Raw genomic sequence first — 12,016 nt, 5'->3', positions numbered from 1 at the left:
TTTTTTGCAGAGTATCTGGGTACTTTATTCCTCTTTTGCTATTAAAGCTATGGCACAGTCTATAAAGACATCCAGTGTCCTGCATCCCTGATGAGCAGGCTAATTGACACTGTTAATGGATGGAGTTTCACAGAGGTGTAAATAATGTGTAGGTTCACACTTACTGCCTCTTGCTGTGTTACTTCGGGGAGGTCAACAAGAGTTTACCTGCCAAGTGCCGTCTCTCCAACCCATCGTTCCTCTTTCCCTCTCAGTCAGCCCCGGCCAAGGGATTTACAGAAATCAATAAAAGGTTTCTCTGAGACCCCTGCCTGATTCAAAGTCAGAAAACTACATCTCCCTCTTTTCATGAACTAGAAGAGTCCCTAAGAAAAACAAACAGGATTAAAAGAAAGGAAATAATAAAATCCCTTCCAAGCTCCCACTGTTTGGCTCTCGCCGCTCACTGTAAAATGCAATCTTCCGAACAGATTCAGATTCTTATGTAACTGTCATATTTGATTGAATATACCAAACATTGTCTGTCTCAAGGGTTGAAAGGTATTTCAACCTTTGAGGCTAATCAATAGAGTATATCAAAGCCACAATCGAAGATGACTGGCAGCAGCAAACTGACTGCAGACGAAGACAAGGATCAGGTTCTCCTTTGATTTTACAAATTGAAAGTTACTTTAAAGACACAGCTTCAAAGACCCGGAGGTTCCTTGGATGGACTGAGTTAAAGAGATGTGGGGAAGGGAGAAAAAAAATTCAATCAAAACCATAAACACGTGCACACAAATATACACGTGGACAAATTCGTTGGTACCCATTAGGTCACTGAAATGACTTCAAAGTGACAAAAAGAAATAAAAAATGAAATTTCAGTGAAAGTTGCCAGATAAAAATCGGTCATCTGACGCACTTTAGTTTAATATGTCACGATGGTCAGATAAAATTTTACTTTTTATGTTGTTCTGGCGTACAAAATAATTTGTCAAGGTCAGTTTTTTTTTCTTGTTTTTTTTGTATTATTCATTTGAACCACAATTCAAAAGCAATGTCTGATTTTCATTAGTTTTTATAAATCCGTTCTCAGTAAACTATCATTTATTCTTATTTTGAAAGTTTCCATTGTGTTTTTTTTTTCCTTTCTTCAATGGAAGGATACCAACAAACGTTGTCCATATGTGGACATCATCAGTTCACTGCCGTACAAAGGCAGCCTCACAAAGAAACAATAATTATCTTGGGCTCTTTAAAGAAGTCTGATGCTTTTCATTGTTATCTCCATTGAATGTGGGCTCTGAATATCAAATGACATCCTATTCTTACAGTAACACATATCTTCAGTTTTATCCCTATTGGCAAATATATTAACTTTGTGTCCTTGTCCCAGCCTTTAGTCTTTATTTATTTACCTCACGTCACTGAAGCTGGGGGAGACTAATAATTACTCCTAATGACTGTGACTAACAAGCATAGGGTGTTTATTGCATTTGCTGTATATTTCTGATAGATAGATAGATAGATAGATAGATAGATAGATAGATAGATAGATAGATAGATAGATAGATAGATAGATAGATAGATAGATAGATAGATAGATAGGCCATTAATTGCTTCTTTAATTAAGTCATGTCTACTGTGATCCACTGATTGGGTGCCATTTTGGAGCTCATATAAAGTCCATACACTCTGCTCATTAAATCAAATTAACATTTGTTCATCAAAAAAGAAACACAAATTCCATTTCTCTCCTCTGCACTATCTGGCAAGCAATTCGCTCTTATCACACAAAGAGAAAGAAAAAAAAAAAACATGACTGCGATACATCTCCAGTACAAAGCCTCTAACCAGTTTGTGTCACTGGCAATAAAGCACAGGGACCGCTGGCAACAGCCTCTCTCCTTCAGCGAGAAGGATAGATGGAAGGAGCGATGGAAGGACAGAGGGAGCGATGGCTGAGTGATAGAAGGGACGGCATGCGAGGGGAGGTGGAGAAAAGCGCTGGAAATGACAGGGACACAGCCCTGCAGTCACCCACATATGCTGCTCCTGTGCCTCCCCCGTACACTCCCCTTCCTTTTGAGCACCGTGTGGGAGCTGTTTTTTTGGGGGGGTAGAAGGCTGGCAGGCAATCGGTGATGTCATGCCAGTGCAGCAATGGCAGCTTAACCTATTTTCGGAAATACCACAGAATTTCTATTTATAACTGTGCTGAGCAGCATGTATCTTCACATATCCTTCACAGACTAGAGCATCCGGAGACATTTTTAAATCAAAAATGGATATTTCTCACATTTGGGGGATATTTAAATATCTGCAGATAAGAAGGTGGATGGTGTTACTGACGACTGTTTTCGATTTCTCTCAGCGTGAAATGGTAGAACAAGTTTTGGGTTCTCAGGATGACTTATTTTCTTGTTTTTGCATTAAATCTTTAATATGGTTTCCTTATATTCCACAAGCAAATAACAGCATCCATACAATAGTAAATAACTTCAATGTCAGGTAGAGTGTACTGGAACCAGCAGTAGCAGTTGTAGTATTTGAATTATGTATTACTAGTGATACTTGAGGGCTTTTCTCATGTCAACAGCTTTCAGGTGATTATTTTATCCGCCAAACTTGGCCTCTGTTCCAACCCCATCCACCCAGCATCCGTCCCACCCTCCGGTGCCAAGACGCCACTCCGCATGTGAGACTTGTCCTCTGTGTCTCAAGCTGAATCATCGCTCACGTCCTCCCAGCGCCTCGGGATAAAAGCCACCATTTGTTTCTGCATCTTTGACAAACAGTTCATATTTTCCCCTCCACTTCTCCACCCGTGCGTACATCCTTTTGCACAGTGCCGTGTGTCTGTCATTTGCCTTGTGGGCCCCGCTGCATACGTGTGCCACCTTGTCCACTCCTCCTCCATCACACGGAGCTTTGTGGCAGAGAAGGATTGGGTGACACTGCTAAGGCATCTCTACAAAGCTTTGTGCTTGCACACTCTCAGGCAGATACACGTACGTAAGACATTCATGCATACTTCCTTCTTGCCAAAATCAAGGACTCAACTATTTGGCAATCAGAGTGATATGACAGCTTGACAAATCTTTGATTGTTTTTTTAGCCAAATATGGGGGGGGCAGGAAGCCCTCCAAGGGCAGCACACTATAAGGCAAGACAAATAACTTATTATTTCCCAGGCTTGTTCAAGGCTTTATCGCTTGAGTTCTCCTGAACCATTCCAAAATGGAGAGGGATTATCACAAAACATTGCATTAAAAAATCTCCTCTCTCTCCTCTCCCTTGTTATTTCATTTTCCTTCGAAAATGAATCTGTGCCCAGCCAGGCTCAAACACAACATTAAAGAGCTCATGCTACTCTAACAGAAACCACCAACCCCCTCCTGCCATGCTCTCTACATTTTCTTCCCCCGTGCCTTCATAGCCCCCTCCGTAAGAGTACACTCTGCTCTGTAGGCAATGGCACTCTCTGCAAAGCTATCCATACAGAATAGATGGGCTTCTACCCCTCTATTTAGACTAAGAAAATAGCTGTGACCTTTGTGCACGAATGAGAATGAGCCTCGTGTCAGCCGACTCTACCTTTAGAAAAGAAATCTGGCATGAAAGACGAAAAAAAAAAAGATTATTCTAAGAAATCCCAGCAGCTATGAAAAGCAGGCTGACTTTAATAGCAAATTTCATTCAGATAAAATGTTATTCCCATCATGTATCAATGACCTCAACAAACAAATGGAAGAGTTTGTCAGTTGAAGAAAAGAAAAAAACTGAGTTTTTGGTGATGACAGACTTCGCAAGTGTCCTTAAAAATAAACACAGCTTCAAAGAGCTTAATTGAATATAATGAACTTCACGGGGCATTTACATTTCATAACTGAGCCCCTCTGATAAGGTTGGGTCCTGTATTCTTTTAGACCTCACAGCACATATTCCCATGTCTTCCCCCGCTCTAGGTGCCCATTAAAAGTAAACATATTCCACAAAGGTCATGGAATAACAGCATTTACAGCACACTGAAAAGTATTATATACTGCAAGCCATAATAAATGTTGCATTGGAGCAGGAAATCAATTCATCTGAAAGGCTCTCTGAGGCAGGGATTAAGGGAGAAAGAAAGAATAAAAGTCAGGTGAGTCGGGTGTGCCGACACTAACCTCCAGCAGAGCGTTGCCTTGTTGGCATCCGAGATTGCCAATCTCCTTGGGAAACCAACAGAAACGAGCAGGGGAGAGGGAGAGGCAGCACTCATCATCCTGAAGTCAAGGCCCATAGCGCCTGTCAGTACCAGTTGAGCTGCTGCATCTTTTATGAGGAAAGCCCTGTTGCTTATTACAATATTTACAGACGTTTAAAGATTGCGAAGCGAGTGTTTTTACTGCATTAGCTTGGCTCGGTGGCCTTCCCTCACTAGCCCTGACAGAAGTTTTTATTCCAGATATGTTAAATCAAATCACTGCACAAAACTGCAAGGAAGCTGAGAATTGCTTTTTCCCTCTGACTTTGTGTTGGCACGCTCAGAAGGAATGGATTTTATTTCTCCCTAAAACCTTAAAGAAATGTAATTTCAATTGCAAATACTTTTAAAAGGCCTTCCATACACTGATGTCTATTACATTTGCATTATCACAGCATGTTGTACAGGATATATGTACCATTCATGTAACACGTACAGCTCTGGTAAAGGTCTGTAAGGGAGTTCATCCCATCTGTTTCCTCAGGGGGGATGCTGTCCGACAGCAGTGTTGTGATTGTCTATATTTTTCACAAGGTGCACACGTGGAGACATGTTGATAGACTTTTGTTTGTTATCAAAACTGTCAAAGAAAAAAAATAATCAATGCCAAAGTCTTTGAGCCAGACATTATCTGGGAAAAACTGAATTCTAAAATGATTAAATCGTTTAGTTTTTGGAGCAATGTCTTTGAGCAAACCCCACTGTTTTCCTCCCTTTTTCTACTCTTTCACATGAAGACAACTGACAGAGCAATGCTATCCGTCAGACTGGCGCAGAGGGGGGAAAAAAATAAAAACTTGAATAAATATTTTATCAGATTATTCTGTGAATTAATGTGCTTCGCCTTGGCTGGGGTCTACGGCAAAAATTTCCATCCATAAAAGCGTTAACAGAATGATAGCCGACACACGTTTAATATTAACACGAGGGCATCCGTGGCTAGCAGATTGGAGCGGCATAGGGTTTGTTTTCTGTCTGTCTGCTGTGCTGAATCACATATTCTTTCTGTCTGATTTGACTGACTGAAAGTGAGTCAACTGCATGAGAGGAACACGGAGGGCATCATCTGGGCACAGATGTTTCTTTGTTTTTTGTTGTTTTGGGGTTTTTTTTTAACAAATACATCCACTCTTTGTCAGAATAGTTGTTAATTTGAAAAACTAAAAATGAGAATGCAATTTAAAAAAATACAAAATAAAGAACACTCGGTACACTTAAAAAAGTAGATAACTACAGCATTGGTCCTGCATATATGAATGTGTATAAGTAACTAAGTGTGTGTTCTCCGTGTGCTATAAGCATAAGCTAATTAGAGCCAAAGGGAGAAGTTTTCGCAGTCTGTGATAAATTCAACATCAGGAAATCCTTTACCTATTAATACCAGTTGGGGGACAATAATTGGCAGGCCATCGACAGCGTGGGCAGAATTAATCATTTGAATAGGCAGACTAGACTGAATTTTTAATTGGGAGAGGCAGCCACTGTTTAGGAAGGCAACCAGCTGATCACCCAAGAGAATTCTGCTTCAGACAATGCACATTTGCTAATCCTCTTGAGTCAAGTTATTATGGCCATGCATTATTATCACGCTTTACAAACTAATTCCATGTTTTCCCCCATGGATTACCAGGGGGTGGGGGGTGGGGGGGGTAGTCACATAAGAAAGGAGGAAATAATAAACACACAGAGCACAATGTGGATGAAATGAAAATCAAAAAGACTGGATGCACAACACTTTGGATAATGAAAATGGTGCTTATGTCTGTGTGTGTTTGTGTGTGTATCCTACTGTCCATCTATGTCTTTGTCAGAGTAAGTGTCTCTTCGATGGTGCCGTACCAGTCTTTCCATCAAGCTGCAGAGTGATTAATCCCTTTCTGCTTAATAACATGATTAATTTTAAAAGATCATTGACATATTAGAGTTTGATTAGGTTGTTATGTATTATTGTTATGTATTATTGTTAATTGTGCAGCCAGGCATCATTACATCCTAAGACATTAAATTTGACTGAACTCTGTTAACTGAAATTAATTGGCTTGCGAATTAGTGAATTAGGGTAAATATTCACTCTGAGAAGTACATTTACAAGTATGATGGTATTATTTACCGTCAAATCAGAGAAAAAACCTCACCCAGCTGCATTTAAACATTAAAAAAATAAGAAAAATCATTAGTGAAATTCAACTGATCAATGGATAAATGTTCACTGTGTCATTTTTTATATTTCAGATAGCTTTTAAAAGGGAATTTCTCTCCTATGAGTCTATTTTGAGTTTGTGTTTTGCATTTCAAAGAGGGTATGGGATCCAAGGACTCACACTAAAGGCAAGAAGTACAACTCAATTACAGGCTGAAAAACTGTTGTTGTTTTTTTTTGCTTTTTTGCTTTTTTGCTTTATTACTACTTAAGTAGGAATTGTGACGATAATCAGAATTAAAATATATGGGAAAAAATAAATGCAATCCAATTCACCGTACTGTATATATTTACTGAAAGATTTGTAGTAATTACAAGCCAATAGTACTCTTAACTATGTCCTCTATTTCACACAATTATAAACAAACCTACAAAAGAGTTATCTTATGAACTCTGTCTACATGAGAGCATAAACGTTTTTTGCCAGATGACAATCACTCGGGAGCCATATACTGCAACCGTAGTGCAACTCCGGGCAAGAGCATTGCAGTGTGTGCATGCACAAACACACACTCACCCACGTATGCACGCATTCAAGAAACAAATACTTCCCAGAATGTCAAATAGGTGTACCACTATATGAAATATGAGGCAAAAAGAAGCAACATTTAACGTGAAATCTTCACATTATTCAGTGTTTTATGATGAAAATAAGGACTTAATATACCGGTAAGTGTCTTTTGGCAGTGATAAAAAAAATAAATAAATAAAATTGACGATAAATTCATACACAGCATTGAAGGTTTGCTGTATTCACAAATGACCCTTATATCACTGGCATATTGGCAATTTGTTTTTCTTACATGTTACTTGAACAAAAATCCTCCTGTAAAAAATGAAATGACAGATGTCAACATCTGTATAAGATAAGAACTCCAAAAGTGGTTGGAATAGAATTTTTCTCACCACAATTAAAAAAAATTAAATTAAATTAAATCACATTTAAAAAAGCAAGTATAGTCATGCCTCTGTGCCTTGCTTATCCCATGACTATTGTTTTTCTCATTTTGGCTCATGATCATGGTGTTATGATGTTTCAAACCATATCAACAATGTCCTAGTGAAGATTTTAAAGTTGCAATTAAGAAAATAATACGGTAAAGAGAAAAAAAGTACACGTTCTTTTGTTTCTAAAATTGTTATGTCCATATACTCGTATTTGAATGAGCATGCAACTCTATAGCATATGGACATACAAATATATATTCTGGTCCTCACCAAGTCTTAAAATTAAATAAATACAGCATTAAATGAACATTGACACCATTTTTTGGCATTGTTATTTATTTAGCAAACACTAAACCAAAAGTTCTAAAGCGGCATGCTCTGTGATTAAAAGGCAATAATATGAAGTGATTGTTTCTGTACATCATTGAGGGGAAATGTTGGCTTCTTATAGCTCTCTCTGTCACCACAGACTTTGGACAATTGCAACTATGGCTGATAAAGCCGAAGCACCAACTCTCCTCACTGCAGCTTGACAGTTGGTGTTTTTCACTAAATGTGGACCTGTGCATTATGGATACAGTAGATGTTAAATCCGGTCTTGTCTGTCTAAAGGACACTGTTCCAGAAGTCTTGTGGTTTGTTCACATGAAACTTTACAAACATGCTGTCATGTTCTTTTAAGAGAGAAGATGCTTTCTTCTGGCTACTCTTACAAACCAGCCATACTTTTTTTTTCTTCTTCTTTTTAGCTGTATGGCAACATGAAGATGACACCAATTCCATAAATGCAATTGTGAAATACTACAATAGCTTCTGTATGTAGAGAAAACCAACCCCACGGTACAGTGGGTATGGTTTTCTCAGGACGGTTTCCTACTAACAGGTTTTGGATCACCAGTGAGCTGAAGGAGATGTTGAGCAAGAAGAAAGGGCCTTAAGGCTTAGAGAGAGGGAGCTTCTGAAGAGTGGTCAGAGAGCTATAAGAGCTATCAGAGAGGAACAAGGTGGACAGGAAAATGCTGGAGAGCAAGCTCCAGCAGAGCAATGTACGGGAGGTGTGGTCAGCGAGGAAACATGCCACATGCTTCAGACGAGAGATCAGACTGATGGAAGCCTGAATAGAGCCAATAACCTGAACATATTCTTCAAAAAAACTTTAGCTCAGGAGGAAGCACAGCATCTTCCTCTCCTGCCCCCAGCTACACAAACCTCACAACCTCCCTGGGCCCACAGCTTCCCTGTCACACGTCTGAAGTCTCACCTTGCACCTCAGACAAGGATTTTAATATCGTTGTCTGCCCCCTCAACATGAAGAAACGCTGAAACCCCCTTCGCTTTCACATCCTGTCTGCTTGTCTCCTGCAGTCAGGTGAGGAGGCAGGCAGAGGTAGAACCAAAACAAGGCTGCAGGTACAGGTGGTTTCAGCCCCAAAGACCTGTAGGTCTTTTCAGAGCAGCTATGTGAGATTCTACAGCACTTCCTCAACCTCAGCATGAGTCAGGAGAAGGTCCCAGCGCTGTGGAAGACATTATGCTTTACTGAAGGACTAAGGAGAAAAAAAAATCCTCCACCTGTCCTCAACAGTAATGGACCAGTTGGGTTAAAGTCTCACATTATTAGTGCTGTGGAGACTTGTATAAGCCCACCTAAATAAGCAGCACCTTCAGACCCCTTGCAGTTTATTCATTGCAATGGGCTTGACGTGGAAAATGGCATCATCTACTCGTTTTATACAGGCCACTCTGGACCCTGTGAGGATCATTTGCTTTGATTTCTCCAGTGCTTCTAACACAATTCAGCTCGCAGTGCAACATGGAAAAACTCCAGGAAACCCAATCACTTGGATTATTGACTACCTGACAGACAAACTAGTCTGTGAGACTGAAGGGTTTGTGTCTGAGCAGGTGGCCAGTAGCACAGGAGTTTCATAGGGGAATGCCCTCTCACTGTTTCTCATCACTCTGCACACCTCAAACTTTCAGTACATCTCAAAGTTCTGTCGTCTTCAATAATACATTGAGATGCTCATGCTGTTAGGGGGTGTGTCACTAGTGGACAGGAGTACTGAGACATGGTGGACCGCTTTGTGGCACGGTGTTGGAACAAACAGTTCATCTTGAATATGATCAAGACAAAGAAGATGATTGTGGATTTTATGAGGACAAGGAGATGAACAGGATTTCCATCCTGGGAGAAAAGCTGGAGAACTCCAAGTTTAAGTGGACAACACACTGGAATAGAGATGAAACACTGGAGCTGCCAACAAGGAGGCCCAAAGCAGACTGTACATGTCCAGGAAGCTTAGGTCATTCACCTTTTGCATATTTTCCATAAATCTATGGTGGAAAGTACAATTTAGTTTGCAGTCATCTTTTTAGGAAACAGGATCAGAGCCAGGAAATCAAAGGAACTGAACAAATGAGGAAGAAGACTGGCCCTGTTCTGAGGACTGCTGTGGAGCTAATTGTTGAAAGAACAATGCTGCACAGGTTGCACAACATGTTTTACAATAAAACACATTCTCTACACAATTAAACAACAGTCTCCAATTAGAGGCCTCCTCGGGTTCAACACAGGTGCAGTACAATACAGACCACGACAAGAGATTTACTTCTCCCAACAGCTAGAGGCTACTCACTAAAGTGACTAAACTGTTGGCTGACTTAGTATTCCAAAATCTAATTGCCCTTTGGAGATCATTGAATTGAATTGAATTGAATTGAAAAGAACTGACGGAGCTTTTGCTTTCATACAGATGGTCACACTTGCTGATGATCAATTAATTTGGTGCATTTGATTGGCAGCACCTGGCTGATAGATACCCTCTGAAGTTCCTTTGAAGCATTAATCAAGGCGTTCGTTCATCTCACACGTTGCTCCTGCACGCCGGCTTGGTTTTAAACATGAAGGGACTTTGTGAATACAGTACGTCCTGTATAGTCACCTGACATTTTGCTTACCTAAGTTTAAGACCTGTCAAGGGCCAGGTGACATTTTATTATACAAATTTAAAGAAGTGGTGGGTTTATGTGACTTTTTATGAGTGTTCTTCATGACTGTCATTTAAATGTTAACATGATTCTGGACAAGCTGGTATCAGTCAGAATATCGTGCCAGCCCAAATGTCACAATTATTTTTAACTGCTGTTTTCCAAAATATGTTTTTCCTTTTTTTTTTTAATCTTGCATGACTGAGCACTATGAAAAAAACATTAAAGTTGGGTTTAAGTATTGATGTGTGGTGATGATGAAGGTAATGGTGCTGATGGAGATGGCTCTCCGGGTGTGTGGGTGGGATGGGGGGAGGCGGGGTGCAGTGGCTAAAATGTGTTTTGTTCTTTATTGTGTACTGTTGCGCGTTGTTTTTTATTAGAATTATTATCAGGCTATTGTTTATTCATTTATTTCCACACAGGCAGCGATGTTGCATTCCTGCAAAGCAACTTCGGCACAGGCTCGGGAGATGGAAGTCGTCACTGTAGCCTATATATAGTGAGCTGGGAGGATTTACACCCTCTGCTTCCCTCAGCCTTCCATTTCAGCAGAGACAACGCAGCATCACCATCTCCGTGGCGACGTCCGTCATCTTGTGACAGCTCTTGCGCCCCTTTGGAGACATTGTAGCATTAAACAGATTTCGCTGTGACGGGTTTGCACTCAACCCGCTCCATTCCCACAAGGAGAGATGTTAAAGAAAGCGTATGAATGAATAAATGATGCCTCCCCTCCGCAAAAGATGGGACTGGCAAGGGAAGGCTCTTTAAAAATGCATCCTTTCCGAGCGCCTCTGCCCCACTTAGAAGCGTGTTAAGGAAATACTCTTCGATTACAACAACATAAAGAAAATTTCGTGCAAGAAAGCACTCATAATGTTCAAAAATATTCTATTGTGCTCATTGGAAACACAGAATTATCAGGACGGAAGTGAAAATGCACATAAAATGACATGTTATAAATTAGGAACTTGTGTTTTTGCATAAAAAAGATTATGATTAGGATAAACTTCCGGACATGACGGATCTTATATGAAAATATGAGCAATAATAAACATGATGATACTGATAAATTGTTTGGACCGGTCATTTTTAAGATGTAACCTGATCAAATGTAAAAGTGGCAAATACTTTGCATTTTCATCCAAAATGATCATTTAAAAAGAAATGTTCAGGTAATAGAGTAAAGACAATCTGGAGCTCTCATATGGGAATGTGAGGGGCGACACGTTACCTTTGTGCATGCCGGTGTATCGGTCCTTGAGAACTGTCAGTTCGTGGATTTTCCCAAACTGTTCAAACAGGGGTTTCAGGTCTTTTTCTTCCAAGTTCCGCGGTATCTGCCCGATAAACAGCTTAATGGCATCTTGGTCTTTCATGTTGCCGCTCTCCGGATGAATTGAAATGGGTTCTGACCCGTTCATGGATTTGGGGAATGTGATCTGAGGGTGCTGGTGCTGGTGAGGGATAAGGAGGAGTGGTTGTGTCGGCGGAGCCCCCGGTCCGGTGCAAACCAGGCTGGAGTGAGCGGGCTGGGGCTGCTGGGGATGCTGCTGCCTTCTTGTTTCAGTCTGAGTGAATCTGGCCATTCTGAGCTGGGAGCAGAGTGGATAATAATGACAACACACACACACACACTCGCG

The 12,016-nt window shown here is 40.5% G+C and overlaps 1 protein-coding gene across 7 annotated transcripts in view; it reads right to left on the bottom strand.

Annotated features, from left to right (window-relative positions):
* celf5a (cugbp, Elav-like family member 5a) overlaps nucleotides 1-11,962 on the bottom strand; it is a 219,799-nt gene extending 207,837 nt beyond the window's left edge. For all 7 annotated transcript variants that reach the window (XM_061737706.1, XM_061737709.1, XM_061737707.1 and 4 more), the window contains exon 1: nucleotides 11,608-11,962. In XM_061737706.1, coding sequence (XP_061593690.1) covers nucleotides 11,608-11,962 — 355 coding nt within the window. The remainder of the gene's footprint in view (nucleotides 1-11,607) is intronic.
* Between the last annotated feature and the right edge of the window lie 54 nt (nucleotides 11,963-12,016).

This window comes from Cololabis saira, chromosome 13 (genome assembly GCF_033807715.1).
Source record: "Cololabis saira isolate AMF1-May2022 chromosome 13, fColSai1.1, whole genome shotgun sequence".
In the NCBI taxonomy this organism is placed as follows: Eukaryota; Metazoa; Chordata; class Actinopteri; order Beloniformes; family Belonidae; genus Cololabis; species Cololabis saira.
Note: the sequence above shows the minus strand (reverse complement) of the source record. Positions and strands in the feature narration are given on the sequence as shown.